The 15,847-nt window shown below is 38.2% G+C and overlaps 1 protein-coding gene and 1 non-coding gene across 2 annotated transcripts; both read right to left on the minus strand.

The window, feature by feature from the left end:
• Positions 1-2,515: 2,515 nt before the first annotated feature.
• Positions 2,516-2,622, minus strand: LOC135268261 (small nucleolar RNA U13). Its single transcript, XR_010336531.1, has one exon. It is a non-coding gene; the product is annotated as a small nucleolar RNA U13 (small nucleolar RNA).
• Positions 2,623-7,029: 4,407 nt separating this feature from the next.
• On the minus strand, positions 7,030-14,035 carry YOD1 (YOD1 deubiquitinase). Its single transcript, XM_012459282.3, has 2 exons — positions 13,693-14,035; positions 7,030-12,719 (listed from the first exon to the last, which is right to left on the minus strand). The coding sequence occupies exons 1-2, from the start codon at positions 14,033-14,035 to the stop codon at positions 12,016-12,018; spliced, it is 1,047 nt and encodes a 348-aa protein (XP_012314705.1). The 3' UTR covers positions 7,030-12,015.
• Between the last annotated feature and the right edge of the window lie 1,812 nt (positions 14,036-15,847).

Genomic DNA, 15,847 nt, shown 5'->3' on the forward strand with positions numbered 1-15,847 from the left:
GGCAATTACCACTTTTCTCTAGGTAGTTGGATTTCCCACTTTCTGAGACCACTCTTTCTCTCTCCGTAAAGTGTCCACCTCTCTTTCACTCTATTTTCATATAACAACTTTGTCACCAATTTAAAGTTTCAGTAAGACAACAGTAGTCAAGAGGCAGGAGTGCCACATTCCCATCCCCAAATTTGCAAACCTGTTTTCCTTTGCACGCATTTTCTTCTTCTTCCCTTTTGGTACAAAAAAGAAAATGGTTTTCCTATAAAACCCCATCATCCACGTGTGCTCTGAATCTCATCCCACCAACTCTATCCCTGCAACCTTCTCTCCTGTATCATCATTTTGACCTTTCTCCTAAAATAATTCCCATCAGCTTTTTAAAAATCTGCTGTCAGTTACCACACATCCAACTGCTTGTTAACTAACTTAACTTACTTGAAAGTTAGCAGCTCGCTAACTTCCGAAATTTCGTTTTACCCCTCTATCTTTTTGTCTTGAGCATAATCCCATGACTATCATTTTATTCAAGTTTTGGGAGAGTACAGGTTAGTGAATATGTTCAACTTGTTATCTTTAACCAGACATCCCTATTTACTCTGACTCATTTCCATCTGACTACTTTCTCCATGACTCCTGTAAAACAGCTCGTGCGAAGGTCATCAACGAACTCCAGTTTGCCAAATCCTATAGACTCTTTGAATTCTTCTCTAACTTGATATTTCTTTTCTCCTCCTTCACCTTCTCCTTCTCCTTCTTTTTTGAAATGGAGTTTTACTCTTGTTGCCCAGGCTGGAGTGCAATGGTGCGATCTCGGTTCACTGCAACCTCTGCCTCCCAGGTTCAAGCGGTTCTCCTGCCTCAGCCTCTGGAGTAGCTGAATTTACAGGCATGCACCACCAGGCCAAGCTAATTTTGTATTTTTTTTAGTAGAGACAGTGTTTCTCCATGTTGGTCAGGCTGGTCTTGAACTCCTGAGCTCAGGTGATCCGCCCGCCTCGGCCTCCCAAAGTGCTGGGATTACAGGCGTGGGCCACCATGCCTGGCACCTAACTTGATCTTTCCATGACACCCAACACAGCCGGCGACTTTCAGTTTCTTAAAAAAAACTATTTTCTCTTGAATTTCATGACATAAAGTTCTCTTGCTTCTCTAATCTCTCCTGAACCCTCAGTTATCCTTGGTGGCTCTTTCTTCAACTGACTTCTAAATGCTGGTTCTTTTTCTGTTACCTGGCTCCTAAATGTTACTTGCAGTTTGGTGCTGAGTCTTCCTCCCTATATACACTCTCTCTATTTGCTCTCTTCCATTCACATATTTTTTATCTAGAGGTCAATGAATCCAAAATTTAGATCTTTGTCTTTAGATACATCTTTTGAACTTCATATCTATAGATACCTACATGATCTCTGCTTCCATATGATTCATGAACATCTCAAACTTGACATGTCTTAACTCCTTTTTTCTCTGTTCTCTCCAAATACTTCTCCCCTTCATTTTCCATGAATCAGTAAATGTCACTTTTCCGACCAGTTGATTGAGTAAATGTTATTCCCCATCACCAAGTCTTGGAGATCCTATCTCCAAATTTTTTACATCTATCCTCTTCTCTTGACATCTACCTGGCCCAGGCATCATTCACTTATTAGCTATTTGTCCTTGAGGCAGTTTATAATTCCCAGTAACCATATCTGTAAAATAGAGATGATAGTAATAGGACATAACTTTTAGAGTTACTGTGAAGATTACACAGATAATACACGAAGAATGCTGAGAATACTGTAAGCACTCAATAAATGCTAACTATGATAACGCTTAGTATCATCACTTCCATATGTTACTGTAGTGGCCTCCTTCTCACTGGTCCTCCACTTCCACTCTCACCCTCTTCAATCTCTTCTCCACAGGGCAGTTGAAGTAAACTTTGAGGAACATCAATCTGATGTCTTCCTTAAAATGCTCGACTATCCTCCCAATGATCTTAGGATAACTTTATTCCTTTACAGGAATACATTTCGTTGACTTCACTCATTCACGTGTTTATTCATTCAACTATATATTGAATGTCTACTATATATTCAGCCCCTTATTAGGTGTTGGGAATACAACAATAATAAAAGACACAGCTAGTCCCTGCCCTTGTGGAGTTTATAAACTAATTATGGGCACAAATATAAAATAAGCAAATAACACCTAATAAATATGAAATAGAGTAAATGCTTAATACAGCTTATAGATGCTGCAAATCTGGACCCTTGCCTGCTTCTAATACTTTATCTCATGTCCCCTTCCCCTGTTTATCATACTATGACCAGACTAGTCTGAAAAATATTTCATTTCCTCCTGCAACATCATGTTTGCAAATGCTATACTCTCTCTGTTTGTTTTTCAACTGATTAGTTCTTATTCATGCTTCAGATTCCAGCTTAAACATCACCTTCTCAAAGTGTTTCCCCGATTCATCAATTTTAATTCAATTTTCCAATCCAATTATTCTTTTCATAGCATCTGTATTTATTTTTCACATCAGACAGGTAATGTGGTGACATCATAACAAGATTTGAGACAGTCATCACATCTCACACATGAGGGCAACACCCTAATCATCACACTTATGAACTACAAAAGGATCTCATAGCACTTGTATTTTTATTTCTTCAAAGTGTTGTTTTTTTTTTTTTTTTTTTTCCCTTCAAAGTATACCCACCACCTAGGGAAGTTCCTGGTATGACATTAGCATTCAAAAATGTTTATTAACTGAATTAATATTGTTGCAATCTTGAGGTATTTGACACCATATTTTGCAATAAGTAGAAGCTCAATAAGGATTTGTTAAACCATTTAACAATCTTCAGAGATAAATTATTACCTTAGCTTTTTCTAGCCAAATTCAAGATCATTTTCTTCATCTTTGTTGTAAGAGTAAGAAAAACAAGGCTAGATCTTTGGATGTGAAAGGATGTACTAAAGAGAGGGTAATTTTGGCAGTATGTCAACATAATGCAAAATCTGTTCCTTAGTTTTGTAGGTTGAAAAACTCAATTTGATCAATTAACTCCATAATATTAAAGCTCTGGGAGCAGTAATTCAATTCAATACAATTCGTTAGAGAAAGATTTATCAACCCCAATACAAAACAGTAAAGTCACAGTGGAAGAAAGTTTGGAATTCTAATAACTGTAAAATTTTGTTCATAATTAGAGTAATTTTGTGAAATTTCCTATGTAATAGACTCTAAAAATTGATTATTATTCCATAAGAAATGATGTTTCTATTTAATTCAATGTAAATATCCAACAGAATGGAAATGAACTGTGTTAGAAAAATATTCATGGTTACTTGATAAAGTGTCTTTTCCTGTTGGACAGTTCTAAATAAACCCTGACAAATTCTTACCAACCCCTTCTTCCCTCCATTGTTGACAGAAAAATTATTACATCATTTGTTTCATACCTGATATTTCCAAGAGTACATCTTTAAAAAAAACAAAAACAATTTTATTGTAGTAGTTTCTTGATTATCACAGGAAAGGTGCCGCTAAGGACTTCCACTTCCAGGAACGCTGGACTAGGTAATTCAGACAAACTCTCCTGCTGTTTGCAGTGGAGAGCCAAAAAGATATTGAAGAATTTGGTAGGCACTAACAACACAGGCCTGGATCAAGGTGAGGACAGAGGTCTGGTGTGTTGTGTCCAACAATTGAGGGCAGCCATTCTTCTGGAAACATCATTTTCCAGAATGGGTGGCTGAGATGCTGAGAGGCCGAGTGATGTTTCTGACAGCTTAACAGAACAAGAGGCACAGAGATTGGAGTCCAGGGTCCACCAATGGATGTGCTCTAGTGAACCACACTCACTGCAGGTTGAGACCTCAGAGAGTGGCAGGCACCACGGGAGTGAGCATGAACTCTTCCATCACTGGTGTGGGGCTTACAAAGTTATGGTGATGTCTGTACACTCTATGAGAGAGGTAAGGGTTATCAGGAATAATTTTGTCTATATTTTCTACTTAACTTTGGTACTGATTTCAAACCTGACTCCTGAGTCAGCAGCAACTCCAAACAACTCCAGATTAATAGTTTTTTAGCTTACGGCAATGATTCCAGAGTACCATCTTTAGGGTTTTGGAACATGGCCGAGTCATTATGACACGTGGTCCAATACCTTAAGATTCACTAATGAAGTTCTCCAATTGAATACAGAGAAATGCCATGGGAATCAGATCAGAAAACTCCACTTTGTGTGTGGAAGGAATTCTAAGAGGTCAAGAGGGCAGAGAAGTTAAAAGAGTGGCAGAGAGTAAAGCAAAGAAAGAGACTATTCATTCTCTGAGAGCTATTAGTAGTTTCTTAGAAATTCTTGAATTTTAAAACACAAGTGAGGAAATCATAAAAGTTTCAATGAGTTTAGGGAAATACATTTGTGCCTTGTTTCCATCTGGTAAATATCCTCAAGATTTATAAACAAAATAGAGACAAAGACAATCCAAGTCAGAACAAAATAGAAAATATATTTGAAATGCCTGCTTTTCCATTCTTGAATGTCTCATTCAGGCATAGAGAGATAAGATAAGCATAGATACTTACCCATGCAGTCAGTATACGCTTTGCCGAATATGTAAGTACTGCCTTGCAGCCTTCGCTGCATAACTAAGAGCACAAGCCACTCTTTTTTCAAGCTTTAATGGGATAGTAAAGAGGACAGAAAAACTACATTTTTCTTTTTGTAGTTATCATATAACTAGCATGTAAAACATTTTTTTATTATGCTTCAAGTTCTGGGATAAATCTGCAGAATGTGCAGGTTTGTTACATAGGTATAAATGTGTCATGGTGGTTTGCTGCATCCATCAACCCGTCATCTACATTAGGTATTTATCCAAATACTATCCTTCCCCATGCCCCCCAGCCCCCGACAGGCCTCGGTGTGTGATGTTCCCCTCCCTGTGCCCATATGTTCTCATTGTTCAACTCTCACTTATGAGAACATGCGATGTTTGTTTTTCTGTTTCTGTGTTAGTTTGCTGAGAATGATGGTTTCCAGTTTCATCCATGTCCCTGCAAAGGACATGAACTCATTCTTTTTTTATGGCTGCACAGTATTCCATGGTGTATATGTGCCACATTTTCTTTATCCAATCTAACATTGATGGGCATTTGGGTTGGTTCCAGGTCTTTGCTAACAGTGCTGCAGTAAACAGACATGTGCATGTGTCCTTGTAGTTGAATGATTTATAATCCTTTGGGTATATACCCAGTAATGAGATTGCTGGGTCAAATGGTATTTCTGGTTTTAGATCCCTGAGGAATTGCCACACTGTCTTCCACAATGGTTGAACTAATTTACACTCCCACCAACAATGTAAAAGCATTCCTATTTCTCCACATCCTCTCTAGCATCTGTAAGACAGATTTTTTTTTTTTTTTAAGATGGCAGGGACCTAATGACTTCTATCACTATTTCTCATAATGCAAAAGAATACCTCCATTACTTATTTTTTTTGATATTATAGTATCCCTTTTCATTCTCGTTAGGTTTTTAATGTAATTTTACTTTGCAACAATATTCATCCTTTTTTAGTCTGAGTTCTTTCCTCTAGGGCCTCAGAGAATAAATCTAATTCATCTTTTATACATTTCCCAAAATTTGAAGTTAGCTATCATGTCAATGTTTTTTTTCCTCATTTCTTTAGCCTCCACGATGGCCATCAAACCTGTTTTTCGCCACATTTTACATGCAAAAGCCACATCCAAACCTCCAATGCAACATGACCAACATTAAGACTACTGCTTCCTTTTTTTCTGCTCTTTCAAATATTAAGATGCCACTATTTTTGCAGCCTAAGCCATAGTACTTTATTGGGATCAGAATTAGAATTAAGTGCCACTGCTACATCTTTTGTCAAATCAACTATAAAGCCAGGTTTTCCCCCATGCTGGACTCACATAATGGATTTAGAATTCAAGACCAGGACTTGACATTTAGGAATATTCAACGTTAGGGTTTTTCAGCTTGTTGAGATTTTTGAATTGTCATTCATTGTTCTACTAGTCTTCTCTGGATTTACATTATGTATAAATTTAGTAACTGTCATTAAGTAGTGAATGACAATGAATTGCATGTGAAGCTAAGGACACAAAACTGGTATAAACCCTCAGAGATCTCTCCTAAGTTGATTAATGGTTCATTTAAGCAACCATGGTGGTGGTCACGATTCCCAAGCTTTTTTTTATCATGCATTAGAATCGCCTGGTAGGCTTATCGATTGTTGGGTCTCATCAATTTCTGATTTTCTTCTGAACATTTGCATTTCTAACAAGTTCCCAGGTAATGTGATGACTAACTTTGAGAAGCATTGCTTTATGGGCACAATTAATTATTCAATAAGCTACCATCACACAACTCACACAGTTATGAACCTTGTGATGTGAGGTTTGGCTTGGCTTATTCTTATGTTGGATGTATGCTGACTCCCAGAGATATATTTTATGCTGCTGTACAAATTGATATTATTACAGTTCTACCGCCATAATTTGTAAGCTTTCAATGAGAATGAATGGGTAAGTAGTTCAGTTTAGTTAGGGGACCTGAACTCTGGCCAATTCTAATAGCCCCAGTGTTGCTTCAAATACATGTTTAAATGTTGACATTGCCAAAGATGAAATATATTCTCCCATAGTGATGTTGCTGTTTTCAAATAGATCTAAGTTCACAAAGACTGCAGTCTATTATAAAAGAAATATTAAGCCTTTCCACATTGACAATTTGTCAGCAACAAATATTGAATTACAACTTGCAGGATTTTATTTAGAAAAAAATTGTAGTCAATGAATGGGAATTTTGAATGCCTTTCAGTGTTAAGGAGAAGTACCTTAGTTTCTCCTGTCTCATTCTTTGAGTCTGCCTAAAGGGTGATACTTGGTAGATTTTGGTACCTTAGTCAAAGATGCAGTCTATTAGCTTTTGATAATAAATATGCAACTTGAGTAAAATAGCTGTTCACTGGCCCTCTGCCCCGATCCCAAAATATACTCAAACAACGTTTTCACTTCATTTATTCTTTTGAAACAAGTCACTTAATACAGCATTTAGATATTTAAAATCATACACCTCATAAATAAAATCAATGCATCTTAATGACAATGGCAAAATCACGTAAGAGTTGTAGAAAATGAAATTAGACATCTTCCAGGTAGCAGCAGTGCATTAACGTTAAAAAATGCTGGCAAATAGTCAAAACATTTTAAAACAAGAAAACACTGTCCATCTTCAATAAGAAAAATATTTTTAATGCTGTTTTGCTCATCCCTACTAATTTTTCAAGTCATATTCTAAAGCTCTAATTTAACAGTCTTTACTTGTGGTTTTCTCTTTGCATCAGGAACCTCTGTCCCTACTGCATTAATACAGAAACTACAGGAATAGTATTCTCTAATCCTTTTCACAAGCTATCCATATTTATTCTGTATTTAAGCCGAATTCAAATTTTTTCAAGGAAAACTACTACTTTGCTAAGTACATATTTCCTGTAAACAGCTTGAGTCCTGAATGGCACCAACGTGACTGGAAAACTGACACAATTAGGTCCCCTGGTCCTTTAAGTAACTTATGAGCTACGCTACATAGTCTATACCAGTTTATAAAGTCAGTCTCATGTATAGTGGAAATTCTGAGCCTAAGATTATCCTTTCTGTTTACCTACAACTTAATCAAATTATATCCTCACTATTCCTAAACTTGGTTAGTACTTTTTAAAACGTAAGTATAAAAGGGCATCATGGCAAAATGCTTATAATTAATGGTTTCACACTTTAATGACAAGCTTTTTCACCTATGGCCATGCTACACTCTATGCCAAGAAATGGGGAAGAAGGGTTGAGCTGACACAAAGGCGTTGCTTTAAAAATGTTTGGAAAAGCATAATTCATGACGAGGAATGCATCCGATTTGACAACCTCTCCATTTTCAGTGCTACCTTATCCTCTTGGCCCTTTCCTCCCTTCACTCTAAAATACCATGAGGGGCTTACCGACCTCCTTCAAATGTGTATGAATCAGGACTTAAATCAGCACCCTACCATTCAACATCAATAATTCTAAGTCAAATATTCAAAGGACTGTAAGCAAAATGCTAGCTAATTCTGAGAAAAATAAACACTCTCTCACAACCAGAAACATTTTAAAGTTGAATAAAATGTGCTGAAATATAAATTATAACACTTCATAAGAAAACATCTTTAGTTAATAAACTAGCTTATTCAAATCAAGCGTTTCACTTTGGACTTAAAATGATGTCACTTGTATATGACACTTTTAAGGCCTCTGACTCAAAAATCAGCTTCCTTAAAATAAGTCTGCTAGGAAACAAACAAGTTTTAAGGATCTAATCTTTTAGAAATTATCAGTCATCTTTGCACTGTAAGGACAAATTTGAATACTGCATTGTACAATGAATAATACAAGATATTCACATTATAATAATAAGTAACATTTTTAACGCTAGGGCACAGACTGTGCTCCTAATAGTTACTGAAATTGAGTTCTACTGTTACCAAAACACCAGAATGTCATGCCATTAGATACACTATATACTGATGGCAATCTTTGATTAAGAAGAGCTGATGGTTAGTAGCTCAAGAATCGTACTTTAATGTCCTTAATTAGATCCCTAGAGGGCCAACATGTAAACTTTTATTTCACCTTTTTTGTAAAGTGCTGCAAACAAAATAAATGTGTTTTGACACATGAAAGAACATAATTCTTAACATGTTTAGGAAGGCCACCTGATTTGTCAAAAAAAAATTGCTCTGTTGCTTAATCTTGCATACTTCCCGTTCCATTTTTTTTTTTTTCCCAAAAAGACATAAGAAAACCATGTTTAGCTAGGGCAACTTGCAACACTCACATTTTAATCCCTACAAAGGAATAAACTAGAGAAGCAAGTTATACATGGGCATTTAGGGACACAGACAAATTACATAGGTACATAACATAATGTTAGTTAATTCCTGATTATTATTTTGCTGGGACTTCATGGAATAATCAAGCAGCATGACTACATTAGTTGCTAATAACAGGGTCAAACTGACCAGTAGTCAAGCTTCAAGGGCATCACTTGACTATGCTAATTTCATGGAAAACAATTAAGAAATCAACCATGAACCATTAGCAAAAGATGTAACACACTAATGTCTTCACTTGGCTAACACATTGCAAAATTTCCAGGGACATTAATTTTAGCTTCTGAAATCACTTCATACAGGAATGAGTCTTCAAAGCACTACACCTGACCTTTAATCCAAAGAAGAGTAACAGAAAAGTGGAGTGAGAAAGTGAGGTTTTTATTCACTTTGTCACTAATGTAAACTGTCCTCATTTAAAAAAAAAAAATTCCTGTATGGCAGGCAAACACTGAATGAATAGGAAGAATTTCATTCTGCTCTAGTACAAAACTTAAGACATTTAATCCTCCTGAAAGTTTTAAGTCCATAGATTTTCAAAATTCCCAAGATGAGAATTTACTCCCATTAATAATTTCAAGAGTTTAATAAGCACAGTTTAAAAAAAAAAAATGCAAATTCTGAGGCTTACAAGCTTGAGTTTAGAATGAGCAAAGGTTTAGGTTTTTAATCCTCAATAATTCAATCACATGGCCTGCAAATAAACCTTCATCTTGAATTTTCCATGATCATAACACTAAAGTACTAGTGCCGAATTTCAGCAGATGATTAGAGTCATTTTTGAAAGGAATTTGACTTAGTATCAGTGTCCAACTGGTAAATGGACAACTTTGATAACAGATAAAACAGAATGAAATAAGATCCCCTGAATAAATACTGGACACTTAATATGTAAACAAAGCACTTACAATGAAGGGGTTTAATCTATAAAATATCAGTGTTCTATTCCTTTTCATTGGTTAAATTTACCCACTATAGACAATATATATTGAATTTTAAAGTGACAGAAATTTATGTTGGAACATACCAAAACATATGACAGAAACATGTCAAAACATGCCTGGCACAGTATAAATTAGTCAATAAATATTTGTTGCATGAATAAACTTGTAGATCTACAGCTTCAGTTAGGAAATGTCAAATTTGTCTCCTGAAGTAGCAATGGAAGGCAAGCTTTATGAGTAATGATGCATAAAGCTCAAAATGATGGCTGTTGTCTAGTGGTATATTCTTAATTTACAGCTTTAAATTTAATATTTTCTGGAAGAAATAAAAAAGATGCAAAACCAAAACCATCCAGACCAGATATTTTCAATCCTATTAATTTGAACATGATTGCCAAACATTAAGTATCATAAGCTCACAAGTGCTATTTTTAAGGCTCAGTAAAATAGAAAACTAAACACTTTTAAGTTATACTAACCATAATAGCTTATACTGTCTAAAATAACTATGCACACAAAAGGTATTCAAGAAATGTCATCTGATGATTTCAAACATATTTTGTGAATTGTTCCTTAAAAGTACTTTTTTCCTACATTGTTCAAATGTTCCTTAATTTTATATGGCCACCTTCACCAAGTGAATTGCTAAAAGTAAAGGTCAATTTAAAAACATTTGCTAGGAAGATATGCTGAAAAAGAACTAAGTGCTTTAAAGTATACCATTGATACTCTGAGATACTTAATAAAAAATAAGACCAACAACAAAACTTCACAACATTAAGCCTCTTCACATTATGTGAGATAATACATAACATTATAATTTAGCATCCCTGATCAGAATAATTAAGAAAAGAGGTAGAAAACTTTATCTGGAAGATCTTGTAGTGAAGCTAAGTTTTAGAGGGTGTGCCTTGCGGATTAGTCCACCAAGCAAATGGCTACACATCTAGTATTAGGAAGAAGCAGAATTCTGAGAAAGCTGCATAAGGCAAGGATTTAAAAATTTTCCTATTTTGGAAGTGAAACAAATTCATTCAACAGCATTACTCCAATTACTTCAAAAATCAAAGTAAAAGATTGCAGATAAGCAAAGTGCTAATTTGCAGAAATGTGGAATTATTTAAAATAACATTAGTGGAGGGATAAGGCCAGCACAAAAACGCTGTTTAGGTATGCAAAAAAATCTTACAAAAACCAACCCAAAGCAGAGCATTATAATTTTAGTTGAAAAAAATTTTTTGGATAAAGTGCTCTTAACAAAAAGCTGAGAAAACTAAATCCCTCCAGACAAATCTTTATGCAAATGAAGGAAAAACTGAGCACTCAAATTTCAAGGAATTTCAATTAAAAAAATACCCTGCTTAACTTTAAAATGTTATCCAATATGACAAAAACCAATACAAGAATTGCATTAAAACACGAGGCCAACGGTCTCTTAAAGCTTCAGTAAGCTGCTCAGGCACCTTTTCCCTCATACATTCTACTTTTTACACACTAGATAGCTTAAACAGGGCACAATCAGTTCCTGTTTTGTGATAACATTCTCAAGGATGAAACTCATCCCTGTAAAAATTGCTTGTGACGTACCTATCAGTGGTTAAGCACACATTTATAGTCTACCAAATTGCAATATAAAATCAGTTTGGACAATTCTGAGTATCTTCATTTGATGAAATCAATTCATAATTTAGAAACTTAACTCATTCAGAGTTTTTAAAAGGCTCAGTTACTGGAGACACTGTGGTAAATGCCCAGTGGCCTCACAGGCCTTCCACATTACCCAAAATGTGATGTTTTCTTCTAAGAGTTAAAGCTGCTGGGTGCTAGTTTATAATACTAAATCTCAATCTTCAGGTCAGCATCAGTAGGTGGCAAGGATCACCTCTGTCACTCCAGCACAAAGAGGCATGTATGTACAGTCTGCCACTGTAGACACACATCTGTAAACTTGCACACTAATTTTAATCTTAACAAGGAATTTCAGTGTCTTAGTGGTTTTAAGTTAAAAGGATGGTTCAAGCATTGTGTCCTTTTGTTCTTTAGGGTTACAATAGCTTATTGGAAAACCCAGAGCCTTCTGGATCTGTGAGGTAGTAGGCTTCAACCCTCATTGACGCATAGATCACACTTCTCCAAAGTTGGTATGGCCTGTCTCCTTGGCATGTTCCCTTGCTTCTGCTTGTCCAGTTAATCCTTTCTGACATACCATGCATCTCAGGGTGAAGCGGTTGACATCAGTAAACTGTCTCCTTTTTCTAGCTTCATCTGCTAATTCCAGTGCTTGTACGAGAACAATATCATCATTAGAGGAGAAAATGGTCAGAGGAGGTGTGTCTGGATCAGGGAAGTTACGCTGAAGTGGATCATAGTGGATGCCATCATAAATAAGCAGAACCCTTTTGGTATATCCTGCATCTTCCCCAAAACGATCAATTCTTACCGTCTGTGTATCCACTACACATATTTCACATTGGTAAAACTTGGACAAAATTGATATCTCTATTGCTCCTCCCCAAGTGTCATCCCTTTTGATCCAGTCACAGTACTCCTGATTTGTTTTTCCCAGTATTGCCTCACTATAGAAGTCTGGATCACTTGCTACAATTTGTGCTATGAGGCGTCTCATCTCAGGAGCACAAGCTGGATTCAAGACTCCTCCTTCAACGACATAGTACACGCTGGTAAAGAGGCAAGAGTTGTCTGCTGGGACCACGGTTCTGGCAAGCACAGGCAAAGTTTCCCTGACGTAACGAGAAGCACCATGTTTAGTAAGTGAAGGTGAACTTTTGGGCCTGGTTTGGTCTTCTTCAACGATCAGCATGTCACCTGTAAAAAAAAAAAGGAGAACTCAGAACTGCAGAGAAATTACAGAAGAAACTGAGTGTTCACTAGCCAAGTCTGTAAATTACAAACTGAAGGAGTTAAAGCATAAACTGGGGTTACTAAGAAGAATACAGCTCTGCAAATAAGTGACCAGTAACAATTTTTGTTCACTGAATTTTCATAAAGATGAAAAAAGAACAAAGAACAAAAAACACTTCAGGTTGTATCTCAATTTAGTCAAGGGGTCTGGAGTATACAACTTGAGGCATACTTAAAAAGATACATTCAAAAACAAAATTTCATTTCCTTATACAGTATCTTACAGAAGGTGCTCACTACAGAGTAGGCCACTAGGGGGTTCTCCTTCTCCGGAAACTTATCTACTCTATTGAGTGTTTACAGCGTCCTTGATACAGCAACTGAAAGCTTTTAATTATCAACACTGATGTTCAAGTTTTAATATGGCACAGAAATAAACTTCTCCTGGTTAGAACTTGAAAGGGCTTTCAGTGGGTGTTTAAAAGCTAACTCTAAAATGAGTATGCCTGTCAAACGAAGTATCTATGAAGGCGACTGCAAAAATGAACCAAGAAAAAAAAAATCCTGCACCCTTGAGACCTGATCAATGATATAGGGAAAAAGAGACATAAATAAGGACAAAGAAAATAGGCCCTGCTTCTTTTTATTTTCGTGAACGCCGAGGGAAAACAAAATGAGATAGTTTCAAAGCCGACCAGAAAGCGGATTGGGGAAGGGGGTCTTCAAGGCTGTGGGTTGCTTTTCAAGCCTGTGTAAAGACCAGGAGTTACGAGACACTTGCCCCGGCTTCCGTCAGAGTTCTCTGTTCTTTGATCTATCCTCACCCTGGTCTCAAAGCCCCAGTTGACCCACAGCCACCGTAACTGGCTTTGTATTCTCTCTCACGCCCCTCTCCGTCCTCCCGGGACTTTCCCTGGCCCCAGCCCTGATTCCTTACCAGATTGGATGGGCAAGTCCTCCAGAATGGTATCCCCATTGCTGAGATCCAGGCACTCGGGAGGGTATCCGACGAGGATTCGCTGACCGCCGGGGGCGATCCCGGTGATGGCGGCAATTTGGCCCTGGAGTTCCCGCACCCGGGTTCGGCTGGACAGCCCCTGCAAAACATGGGTGCCGTCCTTGGCCTTGCAGCGGAGCCGCCACATCGTGTCGGTCCGGCTGCCCACAGGCCAGACACCCGCGGGGCCAGCTTTGGTCCCGGCAGCAGGATGAGAGAAGCCGCCGGGACAACCAGGCGCCGGGTGGACTCCAAAATGGCGACCTTTAGCGGGGCCAAACATCGCGAGAAGTTGCGGGTGGTTACAGTTCTCGCGACGCTTCGGGCGCGGCTTCTGCCTTAGCACCCTAGCAAGCGCGAACACTTTTAAAGTGGTAACAATTTTTTTTCCGCACCCTCAGAACGAAGATGTAAACCTCCGTATTCCTAAAGGACAACGGGTCTTGCTAACTGTAGAGCGAGTGAGGTGCCCTCCGCATGGGTAGCATATATGCTCAAAGAAGAGGGCGGGGATAGGAGTTCCTGAATGAAGCCGTGGAGATTGGAATGTGACCTTGTACTTAATGAGGTCGGAAATTTGGGGCTTCCACACTACACCCAGACTACACCAGGAGAAACAGAATCATAGTTCACAACGCAAATGAATGCCAGGAATGGTCAGTGAGTCAAAGGACCAGTCAAAAACAATCATACTTGTGACTAGACTCGTGGCTGCATTAAACATTGACTCATTGGAGTTTCAGGGGCCAAAGGACTGGCCTTTTGACCTCCCTGAGACTGTGCTTGAAAACGTCTATTTGCCACATCAGAAAGCACAGTATGAGGTCAGCATCTGGGCCCAGGGCAGTTGCCTCATTCAGGGGGTGGCAGTGTAAGGAGCAGCCATGAAACAAATGTCATCAGATTCCAGTTCAGTTCCTGGGCATACAAATATGAAGACTTCATTCCTGCCTTCAGTGTAACAAGTATTCATTGCGGTTGAGAGAGAGGGTGGACTGTGAGACACACAGCCACTGAATTTCAAAGCAACGTGATAATGCTAGATTACGTGTACCTTTTCAACCGTGTATGCCTAGAACCCAGGACTGTGCCTCGTAAATAAAAAGTGTTCAACAAATACTTGCTGAATGAATAAAGACAGAGTTGTACAGACACAGAGAGGGCAACGAGAGTGCTCTGGGAGTTGTAAAAGCCTCAAAGAGGAGATAACTATTTGAACTTTAGGAAGAATGAATTTAATTTCTTGGTGAAGGAGGAATAAAGACATCCCTGAATTTATATTTATTTTTTCCAAGAAATCCATACTCATTGTTCTTTATCCAGCTGGGATCCAGATAGCAAGTCCTACCTGCCTAAAGTGGGTTTATCAGGCATCAGATGGGCCCGCTGGGGCAACTATGAAAAGTGTAGTTCACGTGGAATGTGCAAACTCACCTCCACTGTAAAAGACTTCGCTTCTGAATAAATTATATGTAATCTTTCCATCTTTTCACACCTTTAATGACTCAATTTTTATTTTCTGGTGCAATTTTCCTCCTTGGTTCTTCAGGACGACCACCACAGATGATACAGCCTGGGTTGGGGGCAGGTAGGAGGGAAGGTAGGAGTGGTTAGAAGTCCACTGCGGTGTATGGGTGGGTCCAGGGACGCTTGTGGTTCAACGATGAGAGTAGTTGATTCTCTTAGGCTACAGCTTCTGACCTGTGGAAAGGGATATGTAAACACCCTAAGGTATAATCAGCTCAAGTGTCCTGGTAGTTTATTCTAGCAAAAACATCTTTATAAGGCTACGTTCCCATTTAGGGATCTAACGAGGTTCTGCTGGGATTCAGGAATGAGAGCGTTAATCTTTGCAACACTTTCTCGTCACCCAAAGAGCACACTCCCTCTCAAGGCGCCTACTGAATAGTTCACTCTCGCGAGAGTCAGAAAAAAAAAAAAGCCAGGCTTTTTATTAACCCCGCCCCCAGCCCTATTAGTTGCTAAGCAACGATGCCACCAGGCTCCCCGGCGCTGGGAAACTCGGGAGCTGGCGATCTCTCGGGTTCCCACTTCCACCCGCCTTCCGGAGCCCGCGTAGGCAATTGCGACCTGG

The sequence above is a fragment of the Aotus nancymaae genome, unplaced genomic scaffold (assembly GCF_030222135.1).
Source record: "Aotus nancymaae isolate 86718 unplaced genomic scaffold, 86718_ANA_hifiasm-v0.15.2.pri h1tg000039l, whole genome shotgun sequence".
NCBI lineage: Eukaryota > Metazoa > Chordata > Mammalia > Primates > Aotidae > Aotus > Aotus nancymaae.

What these genes read in the sequence shown, in the direction of transcription:
- YOD1 (XM_012459282.3), bottom strand. Translation starts at nt 14,035, where the DNA reads ATGTTTGGCCCCGCTAAAGGTCGCCATTTTGGAGTCCACCCGGCGCCT. An exon ending in GGACTTGCCCATCCAATCTG is followed by an intron (nt 12,720 to 13,692) that starts GTAAGGAATCAG and finishes TTTTTTTTACAG; the next exon opens with GTGACATGCTGATCGTTGAA.